The 18728-nt window shown below is 33.6% G+C and overlaps 1 protein-coding gene across 1 annotated transcript in view; it reads left to right on the top strand.

Annotated features, from left to right (window-relative positions):
* The window catches only part of TUBGCP3 (tubulin gamma complex component 3), a 135541-nt gene extending 117306 nt beyond the window's left edge, over positions 1-18235 (top strand). The window contains exons 19-22 of the mRNA XM_020965160.2: positions 27-158; positions 6926-7066; positions 11686-11802; positions 17096-18235. Of these exons, the coding sequence (XP_020820819.1) occupies positions 27-158; positions 6926-7066; positions 11686-11802; positions 17096-17254 (549 nt within the window). The 3' untranslated portion in view covers positions 17255-18235. The remainder of the gene's footprint in view (positions 1-26; positions 159-6925; positions 7067-11685; positions 11803-17095) is intronic.
* Positions 18236-18728: the final 493 nt, after the last annotated feature.

Genomic DNA, 18728 nt, shown 5'->3' with positions numbered 1-18728 from the left:
TCCTCCCCTTCTCCCCACCCCCCAAGGTACTTGAATGTTCATGGGATGAACTTTGGAACAAAGTCCAACAGGCTCAAGATTTGGATCACATCATTGCAGCTCATGAGGTGTTCTTGGATACTATCATCTCTAGATGTCTGCTGGACAGTGACTCCAGAGTAAGGCTTTTTATCTAATATTTCAGATTAAAAAAAAAAAGATGTGGATGATGCTTTCTTTCCTTTATTTGTACCACATGGAAAATTGTAGGAATCACTTCTGTGCAGCTACATTAATAATAATTAAAACATTTTTACTAAAGTTTGATGTTCAGGTTACACTGTTACTGAACAGCAGTGGAACAATAGTACTGAAACAAGAAGAATGTGCTCTAAAATGTCTAAAATAGATGTTAAAATGGTAAAGAATAATAATACCTATTCATCTCCTAAGTGTAATAATAATATGCTATTATATTGTTCAAAATAGAAAAAGGATGTTTTAAGTTTAGTTTCTTTGATGGACCAATTAATCATCGAAGATGGTTTTCAGTTAGGAAGGGCAATACTAGAACAAAACAAAATGTTATCTGCATCGTAATTTAGAAGACTAGTATAAGTACATTGAGAACTCGATTTCCGTGTTATAGAAGATATTTATTTTCAGATTGCATTTTTATTCTTTTGACGACTGCCTTACCTACTTTTTCCCATCTTCTCTCATTGTCAGCATTTTTGGGGGTTAAAAGTATAGAATTTGGTTAATATATTTACACCAAGATCTGTGATTCTGTTGTAGTGGTTACTTCTTCCACTAAAACAGATTGAAAACCCCTCTGTGCCTTATTGACAGTCTTTGTGAATTGCTATGGTTAAGCAAATCATCACTCTAAAGCTACCCTAGTAACAAGCCTCTCTAAACTTAGCTAGGTTGCTCTAATGAGACATATAGTCATTAGGCCTGTTCTTGAAACCTTTTCATTTTTGGTATGGGACTTGCCAGACTTTGCACAGTGCCATCTCTTCACCATAATGAGGCATCATAGTAGGAAGAAGATAATTTCTAAGATAACTAAATGCATACATGCAAAAAACAAAAGTATACTGTAAAACTTTTTGCCAGATCTCTTAAAATTTTTTAATATTTTTTTTGTTACCTTCATTTACAAATGTCTCCTTCTTCCCAGAGACTAAGACTAAGAAAAAAGAAAAACATTACCGCAAAACCCAACACATCAACTGAATTTCACAATATGCTTTATTCCACCAACAAAAGTACCCTACTTTTGCAAAGAAAAGAGGGTAGTATATTTTCTTATCTCTTCTTTGGGGCTGGGCTTATTCATTCTAATCCTTCCCCCCTCCTTCCTTCCTGTCTTTTTCACCTCTGTTTCTCTATCCCTTCATTCCCTTCTTTTCTCTTGTACCTTTTTTTCTTTCCATTTACATTATTTTAGTCAGTGTGTCTGTTGTTTTGCTAAGCTACTTTTTTTCTAGGTTGCTCATTTTACTGAGATTCTCTAAAGTATAGTACAATTATCTAGCATGATTTAGAAAATAGAATATTCTGGCCACATGTATTTACTTGTTAATTGAAATTAAGGCAGTTTTGCAGACCTGCCTTTAGGAAATCTCTGTTGTGCACAGTTGGTTTAATGTAGAAATATACCAAAAATCAGTGGGACAGTTAAATTCACGACTAAAATAGATAAGTCTCAAGTTGATTCTGAATCTCTTAAGGTACCTTAAACCTGGATTAATTCTAGATAGAATATGAATGCAGAGAAATTTCAGAATATTTGAGAAATGTTGACTGATGTCTTTCCGTCTTGTTCAAAAAAATGTCATGAGAATGTTTGCTAAAATCTAAGCATAATCTACCGCATTTTCCTGATCTACTCTGGTAATTTTATCCAAAAAAAAAGTATAATGAGATTATCCTAGCATAGATTATTTTTGTTATATCTGTCCCAGCCTATAGTGATTACTTTCAAAGTGTTCTAAAGATGTGGCTCAAGATGGATGAGATGTTTCAAAGTGATCACAAACATGCATTCTAGAATTTTGTCAGGAAATGAAGTCAAGGTTACTGTCCTCCATTTTGAAAAATCTAATTTGCCCATCCATAGTTCTTCAACACCTCCTTTTTTTCATTTTTTAAAAGATCATAGTGATTCAGCAATAGCATTAACATCAGTACATTTCAGTTAACTTCAAATATAGTTCTTTTAAGTCTAGTAACTTGAACTCATTGAGGGCTGCTAAGTAATATCCTCCTGTCTTGGGCATTATTCCCTTTCCAGTGTGAAGATCGTTCTTTTGGATAGTGTCCTTATCACAGTGATTAGTAAATAGTAAGCCTTAATAAGCTGCTTACTTGATAGAAAAAAATAGATGAAAATAGTTCAATATCTTATTGATGTCCATTAGATTTTTCCCATTCTTCCCCCCCCCCAGCATTGATTTTAGTCCTGCTTTGATCTTTCTCTTGCCCCTAACATTTTGTTAAAGAATCTCTTTGGTTGCAATTGATATTCATCAGAAGTCTCAGCTAATCTTGTGCTTCAGCCTTTCTGATGTAATTATAATGCCACTTTTTTTAATTGATCCTCACATACCTATTTGTATTCCATGCATGTAATTTGAAAGTTTGAGTTGGTCAGTGAAGTTACTGTATTGCCACATTTCAACAACTCCTCCTTTTTTTTCCCTTATTAGAATATATCTTCATTTTGTCAAAATTTCATTTTTAAGAGCATCCCCTCCATCTTGAGCCACATTCCCCTAGAGAATCTTAGCCTAAGAGGACCTAAGTATCTTTCTTAGATTCTTCTGTCGCAAAGGGTGTAGCAAATGAGTCAGACTATTATGGGTATCATCTCCCTGATCGTATATCATAAATGGAGTGGTCACTTCCTTCTGGAGTTTCAGTTATTTCTTTTTCAATCAGTTCTTCCTTATTGATCAGAATTAGGCATATGATAGCATTTTTACCTTGTTGCTCCCTTTCTGCCTTCTGAAAGATAAAATTATCATTAAGACAAGTGAAGAATTTGTCAGCTGCCTTGACTGTAATTGAGAAAAAAATGTCTAAATAGTTGAAGCCCCATCACCAGGATAACCTGTCTCCATACCAACATTTTCATCTGCTTAGGAAGTCATCACCCTATTCCTTTTCTCCTGGTGTTTTGTAATATACCACCACCACCACAATATCTCTTCTTTTTTTCCTTTTATTGATTCTTAGTCAGATGCTCTACAGAATGCTTCTCCACTTTCATTAATGGACTTCCCACTTAGTGTATCTTCTTGATATATAATGCTACTTTACCTCTGCTCTTATCTAACCTATATTCCTAACTGGGCTGTAGTTTTGTTGTTTGTAAAAGAAGTGTGTTAACTAATGATCTCAAAAGTTAATTACAACCCTATATTACATGATCCTAAGCACAGATTGTGAAAGATCACAGGCTTTGCAAATTGTTAGCTTCTCCTGTAGCTGTTGGTGAAAAGTATGGGTTGTATAGGTGGAATATAGTGTTTGTTGCAAATCTGAATGGACTAATACCCGTTCCGTATCCATACTGTTGACTCATTACTCATCCTTTCCACATGACTTCCTTCAGCAACCCACAGCATGACGCTCATGTAGATGTATCAGTCACTTTCATTCATCAGTTACATGCCGTCAGGTCTTAGTTATATTCCTGAGGTATTTTGGCATCAACTTTGAGATTTTAATATCATCTCTGTGCCACAGTAGCAATAGGTCTTCGGTGGGAAGATTTTAGTAAAATGACAAATAATAATATTTTTCCGTTTTTAAGTGAAGCAGTAATACCCTATTGTTCAAAATTGAATAAATAGCTTTTACGCCTACATTCTTTGATAAAATACTCATGAAATGAATACTCATCCCTAAGATAGAATCTCTCACAAAGAGGAGATACTGACATATCCATAGGATTAACTTAGCACCCCCAAATGGAAATAGAATTGTAGATGAGACATATTTATTCTTGTACCTTTAAAGGAGCTGTGGGCATTATAGCTATGAGGATTATATAGTACTAACCCATGAAAAAGGGGAAGAGGTGGGCATACCAAAAACATCTGAGCTCTGTAAACAACAACAAAACACTTTTTATTTGCTAGTGGCTTTGTGAGAATTTAAGAACATTTCCCTTCAGTGTCAAGCTATAGATGTCTGAAAGCCTAGGGTTCAACAAAGTTAGTTAACCAACATGTTGAAAAAAAGTTGGTATGTGTAGTGTTCTAAACCTATAGTCTCCCACCTCTACAATAGTGGGAAATAGTACCTTCTTATAGCTCTTCTTTGGTACCAAGCTTGTCCATTAGGATTTCACAGCATTTTGTTTTAATTGTTTTATTTTGTTACTTTCTATTTACATCATTGTAGTCATTGTGCATATTTGTTTTTGTGATTCTGCTTATTCATATAAGTTCATGTTTTTCTAACTACAAAGAAGTAATCATTCCTTCTTGCTTATAGCTCAGTAATATTACATTACCTTTACATTACCTTTGTGTATTATAATTTAAAAAATTCTAAACTTAATAAACACCAAATAAAAACATTTCCATATACATAGTAGAACAGAAAAAAGATTGTACCCGAAACTGTGGCTCTCTATTATGTATACCATGCTTTTCTTTTAAAATATGTAATAAATACACTTTGTAATTTGTATCTTATTTGTGATTCTTTTCTTCCTTATGCATTTTTTTAAAAAAGTTGCTTCAATGGCTCATTTATTCTTTTTTTTTTTTCTGCTAACCTATACCTGTCCTCTTTCTCCCATTCCTCTTCCTGGGGTGTTGGTAACCACAACAAAAAGAATAACAAAGCCTTTGTAATAAATATTTATAGTGAAGCAAAAACAATTTTCCTCATTGTCCATGTTCAAAAATGTTTTTTTTTTCTGCTTTTTACATCTTGGCTCCATCACCACAGTGTCAGTAGGGGGGATAGCATGCTTCATTATCAGAAGTTGATCATTATGTTGATCAGAGTTAAGTCTTTCAGAGTTGTTTTTCTTTATACTGTTGTCATTCATTGTATTTCTGGTTCTGTTCACTTCTCTCTGTATCATTTCATTTGGGTTTTCCCAGGTTTCTCTAAAACTATCCATTTTGTTATTGCTTATAGTACTGTAATGAATATTCCATTACATAAATATATGATAACTTGTTTAGCTGTTCCTTAATTGATGGGCACCCTTGTAGTTTACAGTTTTTTGCCACTATAAAATGAGCTACTATAAATACTTTTACATATATATATGTCCTTTTCCTCTTTCTTCAATTTCTTTGGAGTTTAAACCTAGTAATGATATCATCAGATAAAAGGGTGAGTCCAGTTTAATGACTTTTGGGACATTATTCCAAATTGCTTTCCAGAATAGTTGTGTCTACCATTTCACAGTTCCACCAGCAGTGCATTAATGTCAGTTTTTCACAGCCTTTCCAGTAACTGTCATTTTTACTTTTTTGTCATCTTTGCCAATGTAATGGGTGTGAGGTGAAACCTCAGAGTTGTTTTTATTTGCATTTCTTTAATTATTAGTGATTTGGACATTTTTTCAAATGGTTGCTAATAGCTTGGATTTTTTTTTCTTTGAAAACTGCCTTTTTGTTATTATTTGATCATTTATCTACTGAGGAATGGGTCTTTTTCTTATGATGTGAATCAATTCCTTATATATCTCAGATAAGAGACCTTGGATAAGAGACTTGGTGCAGAGATCTTTTCTCTATTGCTTGTTTTTCTTCTGCTGTCACCTCATTGGTTTTGTTTGTATAAAGCACTTTTAAACTTTTGAACTCTTCACTTATTCATAGTTGTGAAGGATAATTTTTCCCTTGCTCATCAAATTTTCTTAGGATTTCATCGTTTATGTCTGTCTTGTATCTATTTAGAGCTTAACTTGACGTATGATGATCTATACATGATTTTTGCTAGACTACTTTCCAGTTTTCCTAGCATTTTTTTGTCAAAAAGCAAATCCTTGCCCCAGTATCTGAACTCTTTGGGTTAATCAAACACTAAGCTATTAGGGTTATTTGCTTTTGAATATTATGTACCTAATATGTTACACTGATTGACCTCTCTGTTTTTTAAACAGTACTAAATCATTTTGATGATTACTATTTTGTAATATGATTTGACATGTAGTACTGCTTGCTAGGCCTCCTTCTTTTCTACTTTTTACATTATTTCCCTTTTCTTCCTACATTTGAATTTCATTTTTTTCCTAACTTGATAAAAGTCTTTTTTTTAGTTTGGTATAACAAGTTTCTGTTTCTATTTTTTTTTTCAGTTTGTATGATATTGGAATTAATCCTTGGTTGACAGAATTTACTTGTAAATTTATCTGGTCTTGGAGGTTTAACTTTGGGAGTTCATTTATGGCTTGTTTAATTTTTGTGGTTGTTGATAATGGCTTATTTAAACCTGGTTCTATTAATCTGGATATTTTATGTTTTTGTAGATCTGTTTCCATTTCATCCAAGTTTTCCATCTTGTTGGCATATGATTTGGAAGAATAATTTATTATTTTCCTTTATTTCTTATTTAATTGTTTTAAATTCTCCTTTTTCATTTTTGATACAATTTGGTGTATATACATCTCTTTAAAATAATAAGACTAGCTGTTTATCTGTTTTATTAGTTTAAAAAATAATCTGATTTATGTTTTTTGCTTTCATTTTTATTAATGTTTGATTTTTAGAATTTCCATTTAATGTTTTATTAAATTTTTTTGGTTTGATGATTTTCTGGGATTTAAAAGATTGCATATTAAATTCATTGTTTTGTCTTTTTTCTTTCTGTTTTGGTGATGTTAATATTAAAAAAAAAGAATACTGGGATACATGTTAATCTTGCTAGTTGTAGAAATGAAATCTTGACTCTCTTAATTTCCCAGGTCCTTTTAAATCAACTTCGAGCTGTATTTGATCAAATCATTGAACTTCAGAATGCTCAAGATGCAATATACAGAGCTGCTTTGGAAGAGCTACAGAGGAGATTGCAATTTGAGGAAAAGAAAAAACAAAACAAAATTGAGGTATGGTTTGAAATCATACTTCAATTCTCGAAGACTTTAGTGACTTCATTGGTGTGGATACTCTCTATAGTGATGTAAATTGCAGCTGTCCACAGTTTTTGAGAGTTACTATGCCTGAAAAATCTTTATGAATGGACTTTGAAAATAGGAGCTTCATTCTAAAAGCCTTTGCCACAGTCATAAACATGAATAAATCTGATATTTCTGCTAAAAGTTTTGGTCATAGGATATTTAGATATCACATCACAATATAGAATGTCTAGTAAATAATATGATTTTAAGGATTAAATTCATTGTCATATTGAAATAAAGGCAAACAGACTCAAAACAACTATAATTCATCCTGTTTGCAATTCATCTTTCTGGACTGGCTGTAATATAAACTTTATTTTTTACTTAGTGTATTACATTGTGAATATAGAAAGCTGCATGGTAAAATGAACTTAATTTTTGCCATGTTAACAGATACAGTAGAAGTACAGGGTATGTATAATGTTGAAACTTATTATACTTATTACAGTGACCTTAGTATCTTTCCTCTCCTCCCCCCAAAAGTGATGCCTTTGATGGGTCTGGGTTCTAAAAACTATAAAGCAAGTTTGGCTGTCTGTCAAAATCCCTGTCATATTTTATGCTGTTTGGTGTGATGATAACATGATGATCCATTGTGTCTGAGCTGATGGTTCCCTGTAAAACTCATTCAAATGAAATAAATTTGCATAAATCGTACAACTAGACTTGTTTAGTATACTTTACATAACCATATTTAGGACACAGAAAGGGATCTAGAAACTAATGTTGCATCTGAGAAATTGTGTAACAGGCTAGGGATACTATCCAAAACTTATTAGCTAGCTGTGTAACTCTGGGAAAGTTATATAATTTCTTTGAACCTCAGATTCCTCATGTGTAAAATGGGGATAATAATATATCACATAACAATACCTATTTCATAGGATAGTAAGAAAGTACTTGTAAACTTCAAACACTATCTAAATATTATTATTTAGAAGTTGAGATAAATTGAAATCTTTTGAAGAATATATACAAGAAGACATATAAGAGATTATAAACTAAGTATATAACAATAAATAGAGTGTGACAAAAGGAGTCATGGTGAGACTGCTTATTCATTAGTTCTTCATAATTCGTCATTTTGATTCTTCTTATTAATACCAGCCAGAAGTCTCCCAAAAGGTACTCTTCATTATGTATTCTCTCTCTTTTTCTTCCTTCCCCTTCTCAGAATTCTATCATGCCAATCTTTTAAAAATGGGATACAATCTTAGTTTGCCATGCAGAGGTGAAGAGTGAATCTATATAGCACTAGCACTTATGATACTATAGAATTCAGGACATCTCTTAACTCCATGAAGGCTTTTTATTCTAATAGCGATACCACCACTTGCCTTACTGGTATTTGGCTTTTCTCATCGTCACTTTTTTTCTCGGGTTAGGAAATCATCCAGCTTAGGTTCTGCTAAGTAACAGAGATTTTTCCAATATTTCTTGCCCTGTACCCTAAAAATAGTACATGGACATATAAGGTTAAGTTGTGTGGTACATAATATAATTTATAGTAGACAGGAGAGACACAGTGTTAACTTGTTATACTCTTTGGCTACTGTGTTTATAAGAGTCCTGTAAGTGTTTATAAGACTCCTGGTCCAATACCTTAGCTGCTGAAAACTAGGCCTTATTTTTCCTACCTTCCTCTTTATTCCTAACTAATTCTGCTTCTTCCAGGTCTTGTCTTATGTTAGATAGAATGTAGTGTATTCTTTGTTCCATTTGACTCAACAAGACTATATCTTAATTTTCTAGGCTCTCCTCTAACCCTTGTTGAATGTGGAAATCTCTGGTTTAGGGCAAGTACCTGCCCTTTAGTCCCTTCTGTACGATCTCTCTTGATGGACTTCAGGCAACAGAGTTTTCTTCCAATTTGCTGGTTTTGAATGTAGAAAGATCCTTTTCTTCTGCCAGTTCTTAAATGAATGCAATTTTTCAGTTTACCTTCTGACTTCTAAAACTATTTCCTTTTTGGGATCTAGGCCATCAGTATCACTATCCTTATCTGAAGATCTCTGTTCTCTGGCCTTTTCTTTTACTTCAGTCCTGTCGTCTGCATCCTCTCTCTTTCTGGTTGGTCTATGTAAAACAAAATTTTCCTAGCATATTGGCAGTTATGCCCCTTCCTTTATCTTTTGAAATTGGCATTGGTTTCTGTGGCCTGGGACATTAAGGATCAGCTTCCATGCCCTATCTGAACCTTACTTTTCCCATGCTCCTAGCATAAGATTCTTGGATGAAAAGTATCTTAGTTTTGACTCTGTACCTCTTTAAGGCCTACCTTAGCTCTCTATTGAAGCTGAACTGAACTGATGAACTTCTTCCAGAGACAAGAAGCTCTGGACACATGCATCAACATGAGCAGCTCCAACCACCTCAGTATATTCAGTGCCCTGCACAGGACTTATATGCCCATTCCTTTCCAGGAGAGTGATCCACTCTCATAGATAATCAACAACATTAACAAAAAAACCATACCCTAATTCAGAGATAGCTTCAAGGCCACAATGTGGCCCAGTAGGTCCTCAAGTGCGGTCCTTTGACCGATTCCAAACTTCACAGAACAAATCACCTTAATAAAAGGATTTGTTCTATAAAACTTGGACTTAATCAAAAGGCCATACCCAAGCACCTAGAAGGCCACATGTGGCCTTGAAGCTGCAGGTCCCCACCCCTACCCTAATCTGTTAGGTACACCATAACAGAATGTTTTCTGAACCTAGAAGGGCATAGTTCATCAGTTCACCAATTACATTAGTCTTGCCTCATATGACAATATTTCAGTCCTTAAGTTGTCCCCTTTTTCCCACTTTGGTTCCCTACTACTTTACTTTTTCTCCTTTTGAAAATCTAGGTATGCCTTTCTCACCCTTTCCCAGCTCTAAAACTGGCAGTGTTTCCTTATCCCCCTCTAATTGATTAGGATGCAGTCATATCCCTATTCTTGTGTTTAGCTTTTTTGGGCCTTAGTACTTATTGTAAAATTATCTTACCTTTTTTTCTTTCTTGTACTTATTCCCCCCAGACTATAGCTAATGCAAAAATTTGTTTTGCATGAGTTCATATTTGTAATGGATTTTGTATTTCTTGCTTTCTTAATGAGTGGGGAGAGGAAGAGAATCAAATTGAATATAAAATTAAAAAGAATGAATCATTAATAAAATGAATGAAAAAGCACTTATTAAGCACTTACAATGTGCCAAGCACTGAGTAAAGGTATAACTTGTTTTACAGAATCGTTAAGCCAGTTAATACATCTATCAGCAGTAAATTTGTGTGTTTGTCTTCTATCAGTCCCCCCACCATCCTTTTTTCCCCATCCTTGCTAATTTTGATGGAAACTACCCTGTAGTTGTTTTAATTTATATTTCTTTGGTTGTGATTTCGAGCATTTCTTCACTTCTTGTTGATAGTTTACATTTCTTTTTTTGAAGATTGTTTATTTGACCCCTTGGGAGCCTAGTAACTTATTTTATTTCAAAAATGATGGAAAATTACTCTTCGAAGAGAATAGTTGGATTTTTCCAAGCATTATACTTTGCAATGTATCTGATGATTTAAAGATTAGAGCCAGAAATAACTGTAAAAATCATATAGTCTGGTGATTAGTTTAAGTCTTTCTGGTCCAACTTGAATAAATAACTATTGAATTAACTTAAATTGAACCCATTTACTTTACTGATAAGAAAACTGAGGCCTAGAATGGTAAGATGTGTTAATCAAGATCACATTAGGCAGTAAATGGAGGGGTAGAATTCAAATCAAGATCCTGTGTTCTTTCAACTATACCATAGTCCTAATAGACTAGAACCAGATAGAACTTAGTTTAACTTTTACAGGAAAAGAATGTTGTCAAATTGTTATCAGTCTCATTGAATTTGCTGATTTTAGAAGATTGAGGTGGTTAAAATTGTTTGCTGTTCACACAGTGCTATGATAATAGTTATAACTATTCAGCACATTTTATTGATGTGCCTTGTTAAATATTATAGCACTAAAATGCTATAATGTATTGGTAAATTACCTTTATAAATAGGTTTATAATTTTTTAATATTGGCATGCATTGGACTCAATTTGATGGCTACCCCCAACGTTTTCTGGTTGCATGCCTGAAGTAATGGAGAATGCCACTAGCATATATTTCTAATTATCTTCTGTGTGAGATAAATGATCACCCTTAAAAGACAGATTTGGTTTTGGGAAAAAAGGTCATTCATAGAGGCAGACCTGGTTAGTAAGGTAGATATTGAAGTTAAATAACGTCTTTGGTCAAAAATGAAGTGTGACTGACCATAAATGGTATTTTCATATGGCTAATAAAAACTGGCTATAATAGCAATTTCAAAAGAAGAATTCTAAAAATATTTTGAATACTGGCATTGTTATAAGTCACTGCTTTGAAGGGCAAATACTTATTTGGTGGAATGTTTGAAATAATATGAGCCTTATGACATTATGTTCACATATTGTGTAATTTCAGAATTGTTAAGAATGGACTTTTACTTGACATCATTAGAATTTTCAGTGAAATTTGAAATGTATTTTACAGGGTCAGTGGGGAATCACAGCAGCAGAGGAAGAAGAGGAAGAAAAGAGGATTAGAGAATTTGAAGAATCTATACCAAAAATGTGTTCCCAGTTGCGGATATTGACACATTTTTATCAGGCATGTGACACAATAGTAGCAAAGAATTATTTTCAGTAGTTGTCTTGTGGTAAATATTTGACAGTTACAATTCATCTTTAAAATAAGCTATTCTAACAGAATCTAGTTTATTAATCTACCTTTGTTGAGAGTTGCTCATGGCAAATCTTATTTTGGATCTTCCAATTCAGCCCATAGTTGCTGACCACAAAAAACTCATTTCAGAGACAAAAATGAGAGGTGACCTTTATGCCGGTTCTATATTTCTTTTATTTTAACCCTCCCTTTCCTACTTTGTCCCATTTTGTATTTTTGTTGAAAAATGTGAAGGTGCTAATGACTACGTGTAATAATAATCATGTGTGTAATACAAAATTGTTTTAAAAAATATATATAATATAAAATGTATGAAGTGTCTGTGTAGGCTAGTTCTATGCATAATTTGTTTTTAATATGACTTTCAAAATGAATACCTGGTGGTTAAATCCATATTACTAATTAAAACAGGCAATACAGTTGTAAAGGAGTTAATATAGTGAGTAATTTGCATTTTTAAAAAAGAGTCTATGTACTCATTTTTAAAAGAAACTGTGATGGTCCTGTTTACCATTACACATTTACATGATGGATTTAATAGATTTTTTAAAAAAAGTAATCTTAATCAATATAATCCCAATTGCATTCAAATTACAGTCTTAATCTTCTTTGTACATCATTACCATTCATAGTCTCCTTCACAGAAAAAGTTCCTTTCTGTTCTCTTTGTAGGGGAGCTTGAAATAGTAGTGTGTCAGCAGCTATTTGTCATTCACTGCTTCACAAATGAGTGCACACACAGAGTCCTATACCTGTGAAAAAGAAAACTTATTCAGATTTACTTTTAATGAGCTTCACATATCATTTTATTTCAAATTCATCACTCAACAGGAAGTCACTGTCTGTGTTTTCAGCAACAGTATTCCACAGGACAAAATTTAATTTTCTTTCTTCCCTTTCCCCTTCCTCATCACACACATGATATATCTGACTATTTTTATATATGGCAATCACTGACTTGAAAATAGTTTACCTTTATTATAATTTGTATCTTTTGAGCTTCCAATTTTTTTTCCCCATAGGAATAAGTCTATAAATGGTTGTTAGCTTTCTAGGGCTGATAACAAAAATATGTTTATCCAATAATAATGTAATAATAATTATGTTATATTGTAATAAAATATTATAAAAATAATATAAAATAAAACTCTAAGATTCCATGAAGTATTGTTCTACAGTAGTATAAAACTCAGCTGCCATGTTTAGCTATAGAAAGACACATTTGGAATTTCATTTTAGAAGGGCCAGAACACATTTTTCTCTGTCCTGTGGTATTTGGGGGATCCCTTTTCCTCTGCCTGTAAGATAAATGAAAACAGGGACTTTTCCCACACTTAGTATTGTTGGTTGCTCTCGGTGGCTTGGCATAGGAGCTCTAACAAGGTGGGATGGGGTGTTGTGTTGTTTACAAGAACTCTAGGGTGAGTTTCAGGAAGAGGAGTGAGAAAAGGCTTATCATCTTCTACCAAATTCAAGTTTAATGGCACAACCTAACTTTGAAGTCCTTCAGTGTAGTCTCTCACTACTCTGTTTCATACAGCCTGTGTTCTAGATGTGGGATTTCTAATCTTTTCTGATTGTGTATTCCTATCAGGAAAAAAATTTTGAGCACACATGCCCAGTATATGCACTTTTACTTATCTATAAATTGTGTCCATATTTTATTATACTAATAATTACATATATTACATAACTCAGATTAAATAGTAATTTATGAAGGAGGAAAGATAAAGTAATTGATCAAGTCAAAAAGGTTGCTGTTGGAGTTTTATGAGTAGGGGAGTGACGTGATCAGGCCTGCACTTTAAGAAAATTGTTTTCAGAGCCATGTGGAGGACAGATTGAAATGGGAAGAGATTTGAGACAGGGAGACTTATTATAAGGCTGTTACAATAGTCTAAGTATGAGAGGCCATTAGGTCCTGATCTAGGGTCATAGCTATGTAAGTAAAGAAAAGGAAAGAGATGCTGAAGATGTGAAAGTTGGGGGGGGAAGATTTGTCAACTTTTGGATATGTGAGGTAAAGAGAATGAGGCATAGAATACGGCATTGAAGTTGTAGGAATCCAGATGACTAGAAAGATGGTCGTGCCCTTCATAGTAATAGGAAAGTTTGGAAAATGGGTGGGTTTGGGAGTGGGGTAGTAGTGGTGGTGGAAGATAATTCAGTGATATCTGTGATTCAGATCACAATTCGTGTTGTGCCTGCTCATCCTGTATAATGCTTTCTGTTCCACTCAGAAAGAAAATGGGTAGGTTAGAGTTCTTACTAACTTGTCACTGCCTTCCTATGCAGAACTCTTCTTGTAGGGAGACTACCCCAACCATGATGTGATCTGGGGGATGGAGGAGGGAACAGACTTTTCCCAATGATACTACAGTTATTAGTAGTTTAGGTTATAACTGCCCTGAAAATTTGTTTTAATTAATTATAAATGCACTTAACTCAGAAAGAAGAGATTGTACATAGCAGAGGATGGAGTGCAGAGAATATTGTTAGGTGTGGTTGTGTTGGATTTAAACCCCATGATTGGCTTTTGCAGCAAACTACTGCCTCATCCTCTGGCCAATCATTCATTCCTTAGGGTTAACCCACTGCCCCCTGGAACAATGACATGACCCTCTAAGGAGTCTCAGCCTCACCTGTATGCAACTAAAATATGCCAGGTGTTTTTCTGCCTCCCTTCACCTCACTTCACTTGCATCTATCCTTCAGGGCTCAGTTCAAGTGCATCTTGGAACTCTCCTTCCCAAACCAGTTGTGGAAAGTAATTCTTCTCTCCTCTTAACTGTCTTAGCACTGTTTTCATCCTGTATGAACTTACTATATTTTACTTTCGTTCAACAAACAGTTATTAAGCATTTTTTATATGCTAGGTGCTGTGTCAAGTGCTAGGAATACAAAGACAGAAACAAGTACCGTTGCCAACTTTAAGGAGCTTACATGCTTCTGGGTGGAGGGAAGTAATATGCACTGATGAATAAATATAAAATATTTGTGAAGTAATGTGGGGAGGAGGGAAGGGAGTAAGCACTTATTAAGCCTCTACTATGAGCCAGGCACTGTGCAGTAAGTACTTTACAAATATTATCTAATTTGATCCTCACAACAACCCTGGGAGGTAGCTAACAAAGGGGGAATTGGAAAGGTCTTAGGAAAGAGGTGATACTTGAGGTGATTTTTGAAGAAGGTGTTGGGGAGGGGAGAAGATGCTAGACAAATGTGCAAAGGTAGAAGATTGATTCTCAAGTACAGGCAACAGTAAGTAGACCTGTTTGGCCAGAACTAGAATACGTTAAGGTCTGGAAAGGTCAACCAGAGCCAGATTGTGAGGGCTTTCAAATACCAAACAGAGAAGCATGTATTTTTATTCTGGAGACAACACTGAAGTGTCTTGAGCAGTGCAATGTCATGCTTTAGGCATGATACATGTCACTTGTCCTTTAGGAATATCAATTTGGCAGTTATGTGTAATTTGGATCGGAGAGGAGAGTTAAGGCAGAGAGACTAGTTAAGCTATTGAAGTAGTCCAGGTGAGAAGTTGTAAGGCTATATAACCTTGGTTAGTTTTAGATTGAATGGAGAGAGATAGATTTGAGAATGGTGTGGACCTAGAATGGACAAACTTGGTAAGTGATAGAATATGGGTTTTGAAGAATGAAGAGTTGAGGACTGGAAGTCAGATGGTACCCTTTCTCCTGCTAGCCCATAAATTCCATGCGGACAGAGACCATGCTTCATTCTTTTTGTCTCTCAATGCTTCTCTTTTTATTTACACATAGTAGTTAGGTGCTCAGTAAATATTTGTTGAATGAACAGATGAATCTGTATGTGTACATAGTGATGGTACATGTATTGCTTTAGATTAGTTTTACCTATACACATTGATAGTTTTGTAAATTTCCTAAAATACCTTTTTACCTTCAGTACTTACTTTTCATATCAGAAGTGAAGAGGATAGGCCAAATTTTAAAGAGAGCTAAGATTAATAGAGACTGTAGTAGTGGGTCCATTCTTTTTTCATATGACATTTATCCTTAGGGAGTCAGAGAAACATATTAGGGCAACAAAGCATGCCCTACGCAGATATAGGCCCATTAGTTTATTAATCTTGATGGTATTTGGGGATTTCTTAAATACCTCTTTGTTCCATAAAAAAGTTATGATGATGATGGAAATCTAAAATTTAACTAACGTTGCATCTTATTAACTAGACTCTCTTTAATGTTAACATTTAATGCTTGCTTTCCCTGTTTTTCAAGGATTTAGGTTTCGTTCTAAATTGACAATGCCATTCGTGTAGTATATACTGAATAAATATTTGTTGAATGGATATGTATAATTGATTAAAAGTGATTGTATATGTAATTTGAAGTGAATTATATGGTATATATTTTTATTAGTTCCTCTACTCATTTGAGATACTCTCTTTATAGCTTTATAATTAGTGAAGTAACTAGAATTTAAAATTTTACTCCAGTACCTCATTGTAGTATGGAGGTGACCCTAGGTTCTCAGACACAATTCTGGCAAAGTGATTGCTTTGGCAGATTTTACCACGTTGGAAACATTTTGAATACAGGCCCAGTGACAGTTCACACATCTTTTGTCTATGGACAAGTCTAGCTAATTTTGGAGAGACATACCATTAATTTAGCCAAATGGTGGTGAATTTTTTGGCCACATCAGTTTTGGAAAAGTAAATCAGATTTGTGAGTTGTGCTGGTGGAAGAAATACTCATCCTGTTGAAAATCACACATCCTTGAAAAATTGAAGTGAATATAGTGGCTTTTTAAGTATTCATTTAGTGAATATTTACTCAAGTTCCAGCTGTGTGCAATAAATTATTTCAGATAACCTCCTATGAGTTTCTTTTTTAAAAAATTGTGTTCAGAGTTTTAAATTAATTCTAAAGAACCACTAAGTTTTATTATGTTTTGCTTCATTACCTTGCTTGTTGTTGTTGAATTTAAGGTGAAGAGGCAGAAACAAAATGGTTAATTTTCTGAAATGCTTTTTTTCCCTAGTGTTAACTTTCAGCATACAGAAACTGCGATCTATTTTGGTTCTATTTGACCCTTAATCTAAGCCAAAAACAAAGATTGCAACTTTGGACATAAGTTTTGAGGATTGTGAAGGGTTTGTTTTGTCTTGTTTTTGCTTTGGGGTTTTTTTTTTTAACTGAATCTAATTTACTCTTTCTTACTTTTCCTCCAGGGTATTGTACAGCAGTTTTTGGTGTTACTGACAACAAGTTCTGATGAGAGTCTTCGGTTTCTTAGCTTTAGATTGGACTTCAATGAACATTATAAAGCAAGAGAGCCAAGGCTTCGAATGTCTTTGGGCACTAGAGGGCGACGTAGTTCCCATATGTGAACAAATTCCAAAACCACCTATTGAATCTGCAAAGGATGTTAAATATTTGGTTGGACATAAAATCCACACTTAAGAGTGAAAACCAAATGGCTTGTGGCTCTTTCTGCCCATAAGTACTTCAGACATGTGAATGTGTGGCATCATGGTAGAAATACAAAAAGCAAATCTTGTTTATACATTGGAATTGAATATATTTCTTATATTACTAAGTTAAATAGATTGGTTTGCACTATTCCAGCTTATTTTTTGAAACTTCGTATTTTAAGAATGTCATGTTTTGTTGGAGTTTTCTAAGCTCTATACTTTTATTTATATTCATCATTTCAAAAACAATTTCTTTTAGAGAAAACAGGTGGTGGGATATTGAGGTAAGGTGTGATGTCATTAACTTTTTTAAAGCATCCTCTTTAGAGGCAGTTTTTGTTAATAAATAAATCAGTCAGATCCTGAAATATTGTCCTTACCAAGAAATACATGAAGTGTTTTATTATACTGATTTTAATGTTGTAATGTACTTGCCTGTGTGAGAACCTTTATATCTTGATACATTAACTTTACATACATTTATTTTCTTTCATGCTTCAAGGTTTACATTTTTATATTTGGTTTACTATTTCAGGTAACTTCTAAAAGTCATATGCAAAAATATAGAAAAACACTAATAGAATCAACATAAAACAAAAATTCACTTAAATAATTTAAGTTTAGATTTCAAAATTGTCAGATGAAGTTATGTGTAAATATAGATAGATGTGACTGAAACATTTTGTGTTCAGAATTCTGATGTGTATTAGAAAGAAATTGATTCATATAATGAAGATATCTCTTTGGCTTGGCTATTTTTTCATTGTAAATATTTATATATTACTGTTAGAGAGATTTTTTTGGTAAAAATATCATTATATCAAGTCATTTAAGTCTCCACTTATTATGTTCCATACATAAAAGTTTAGGAAAATTAAAATACAATTATCTTTCAAATATATTGTCTATTTCTTGACTACCTTGGACAGTATTATACTTTATGTGGAGGAGAGAGAGAGTTAGATTTAAAATATCACACAATTAATATTATTATTGTTTGTTCTCCAAAGTCAGGAAATGAGATCTTATGGAACTTAATATGTAGAAAAAAGAATGAAATTCAGCAGTTTCACACTTAGAAGCCATTTCTTTGTTCTCATCTTGTCTATTCCAAATTCCTTGCAATTAGAAATTTGAATTAGAGAATGAAGCCTCACAATTTCTGGCAGTACAGAACTAAATTCTCAATGAAGTTTAGAATTCTTAATAGTTTAAATATGAAGGCATGATAATTCTAATTTGGTAATAGTTTTTAAAATAGCATAGAGAATGAATTCTTTAATCCACCAAAATATGGATAATTTATAAATATAGTAGCATATATTGCTATTGAACCTTCCAAATCTTGACCCTTTATTTAACCAGTTCAGCTTTGCACTGTTCCGTACCC

Source organism: Phascolarctos cinereus, unplaced genomic scaffold (genome assembly GCF_003287225.1).
Source record: "Phascolarctos cinereus isolate Bilbo 61053 unplaced genomic scaffold, phaCin_HiC Scaffold_7;HRSCAF=346, whole genome shotgun sequence".
Classification (NCBI taxonomy): Eukaryota; Metazoa; Chordata; class Mammalia; order Diprotodontia; family Phascolarctidae; genus Phascolarctos; species Phascolarctos cinereus.
Note: the sequence above shows the minus strand (reverse complement) of the source record. Positions and strands in the feature narration are given on the sequence as shown.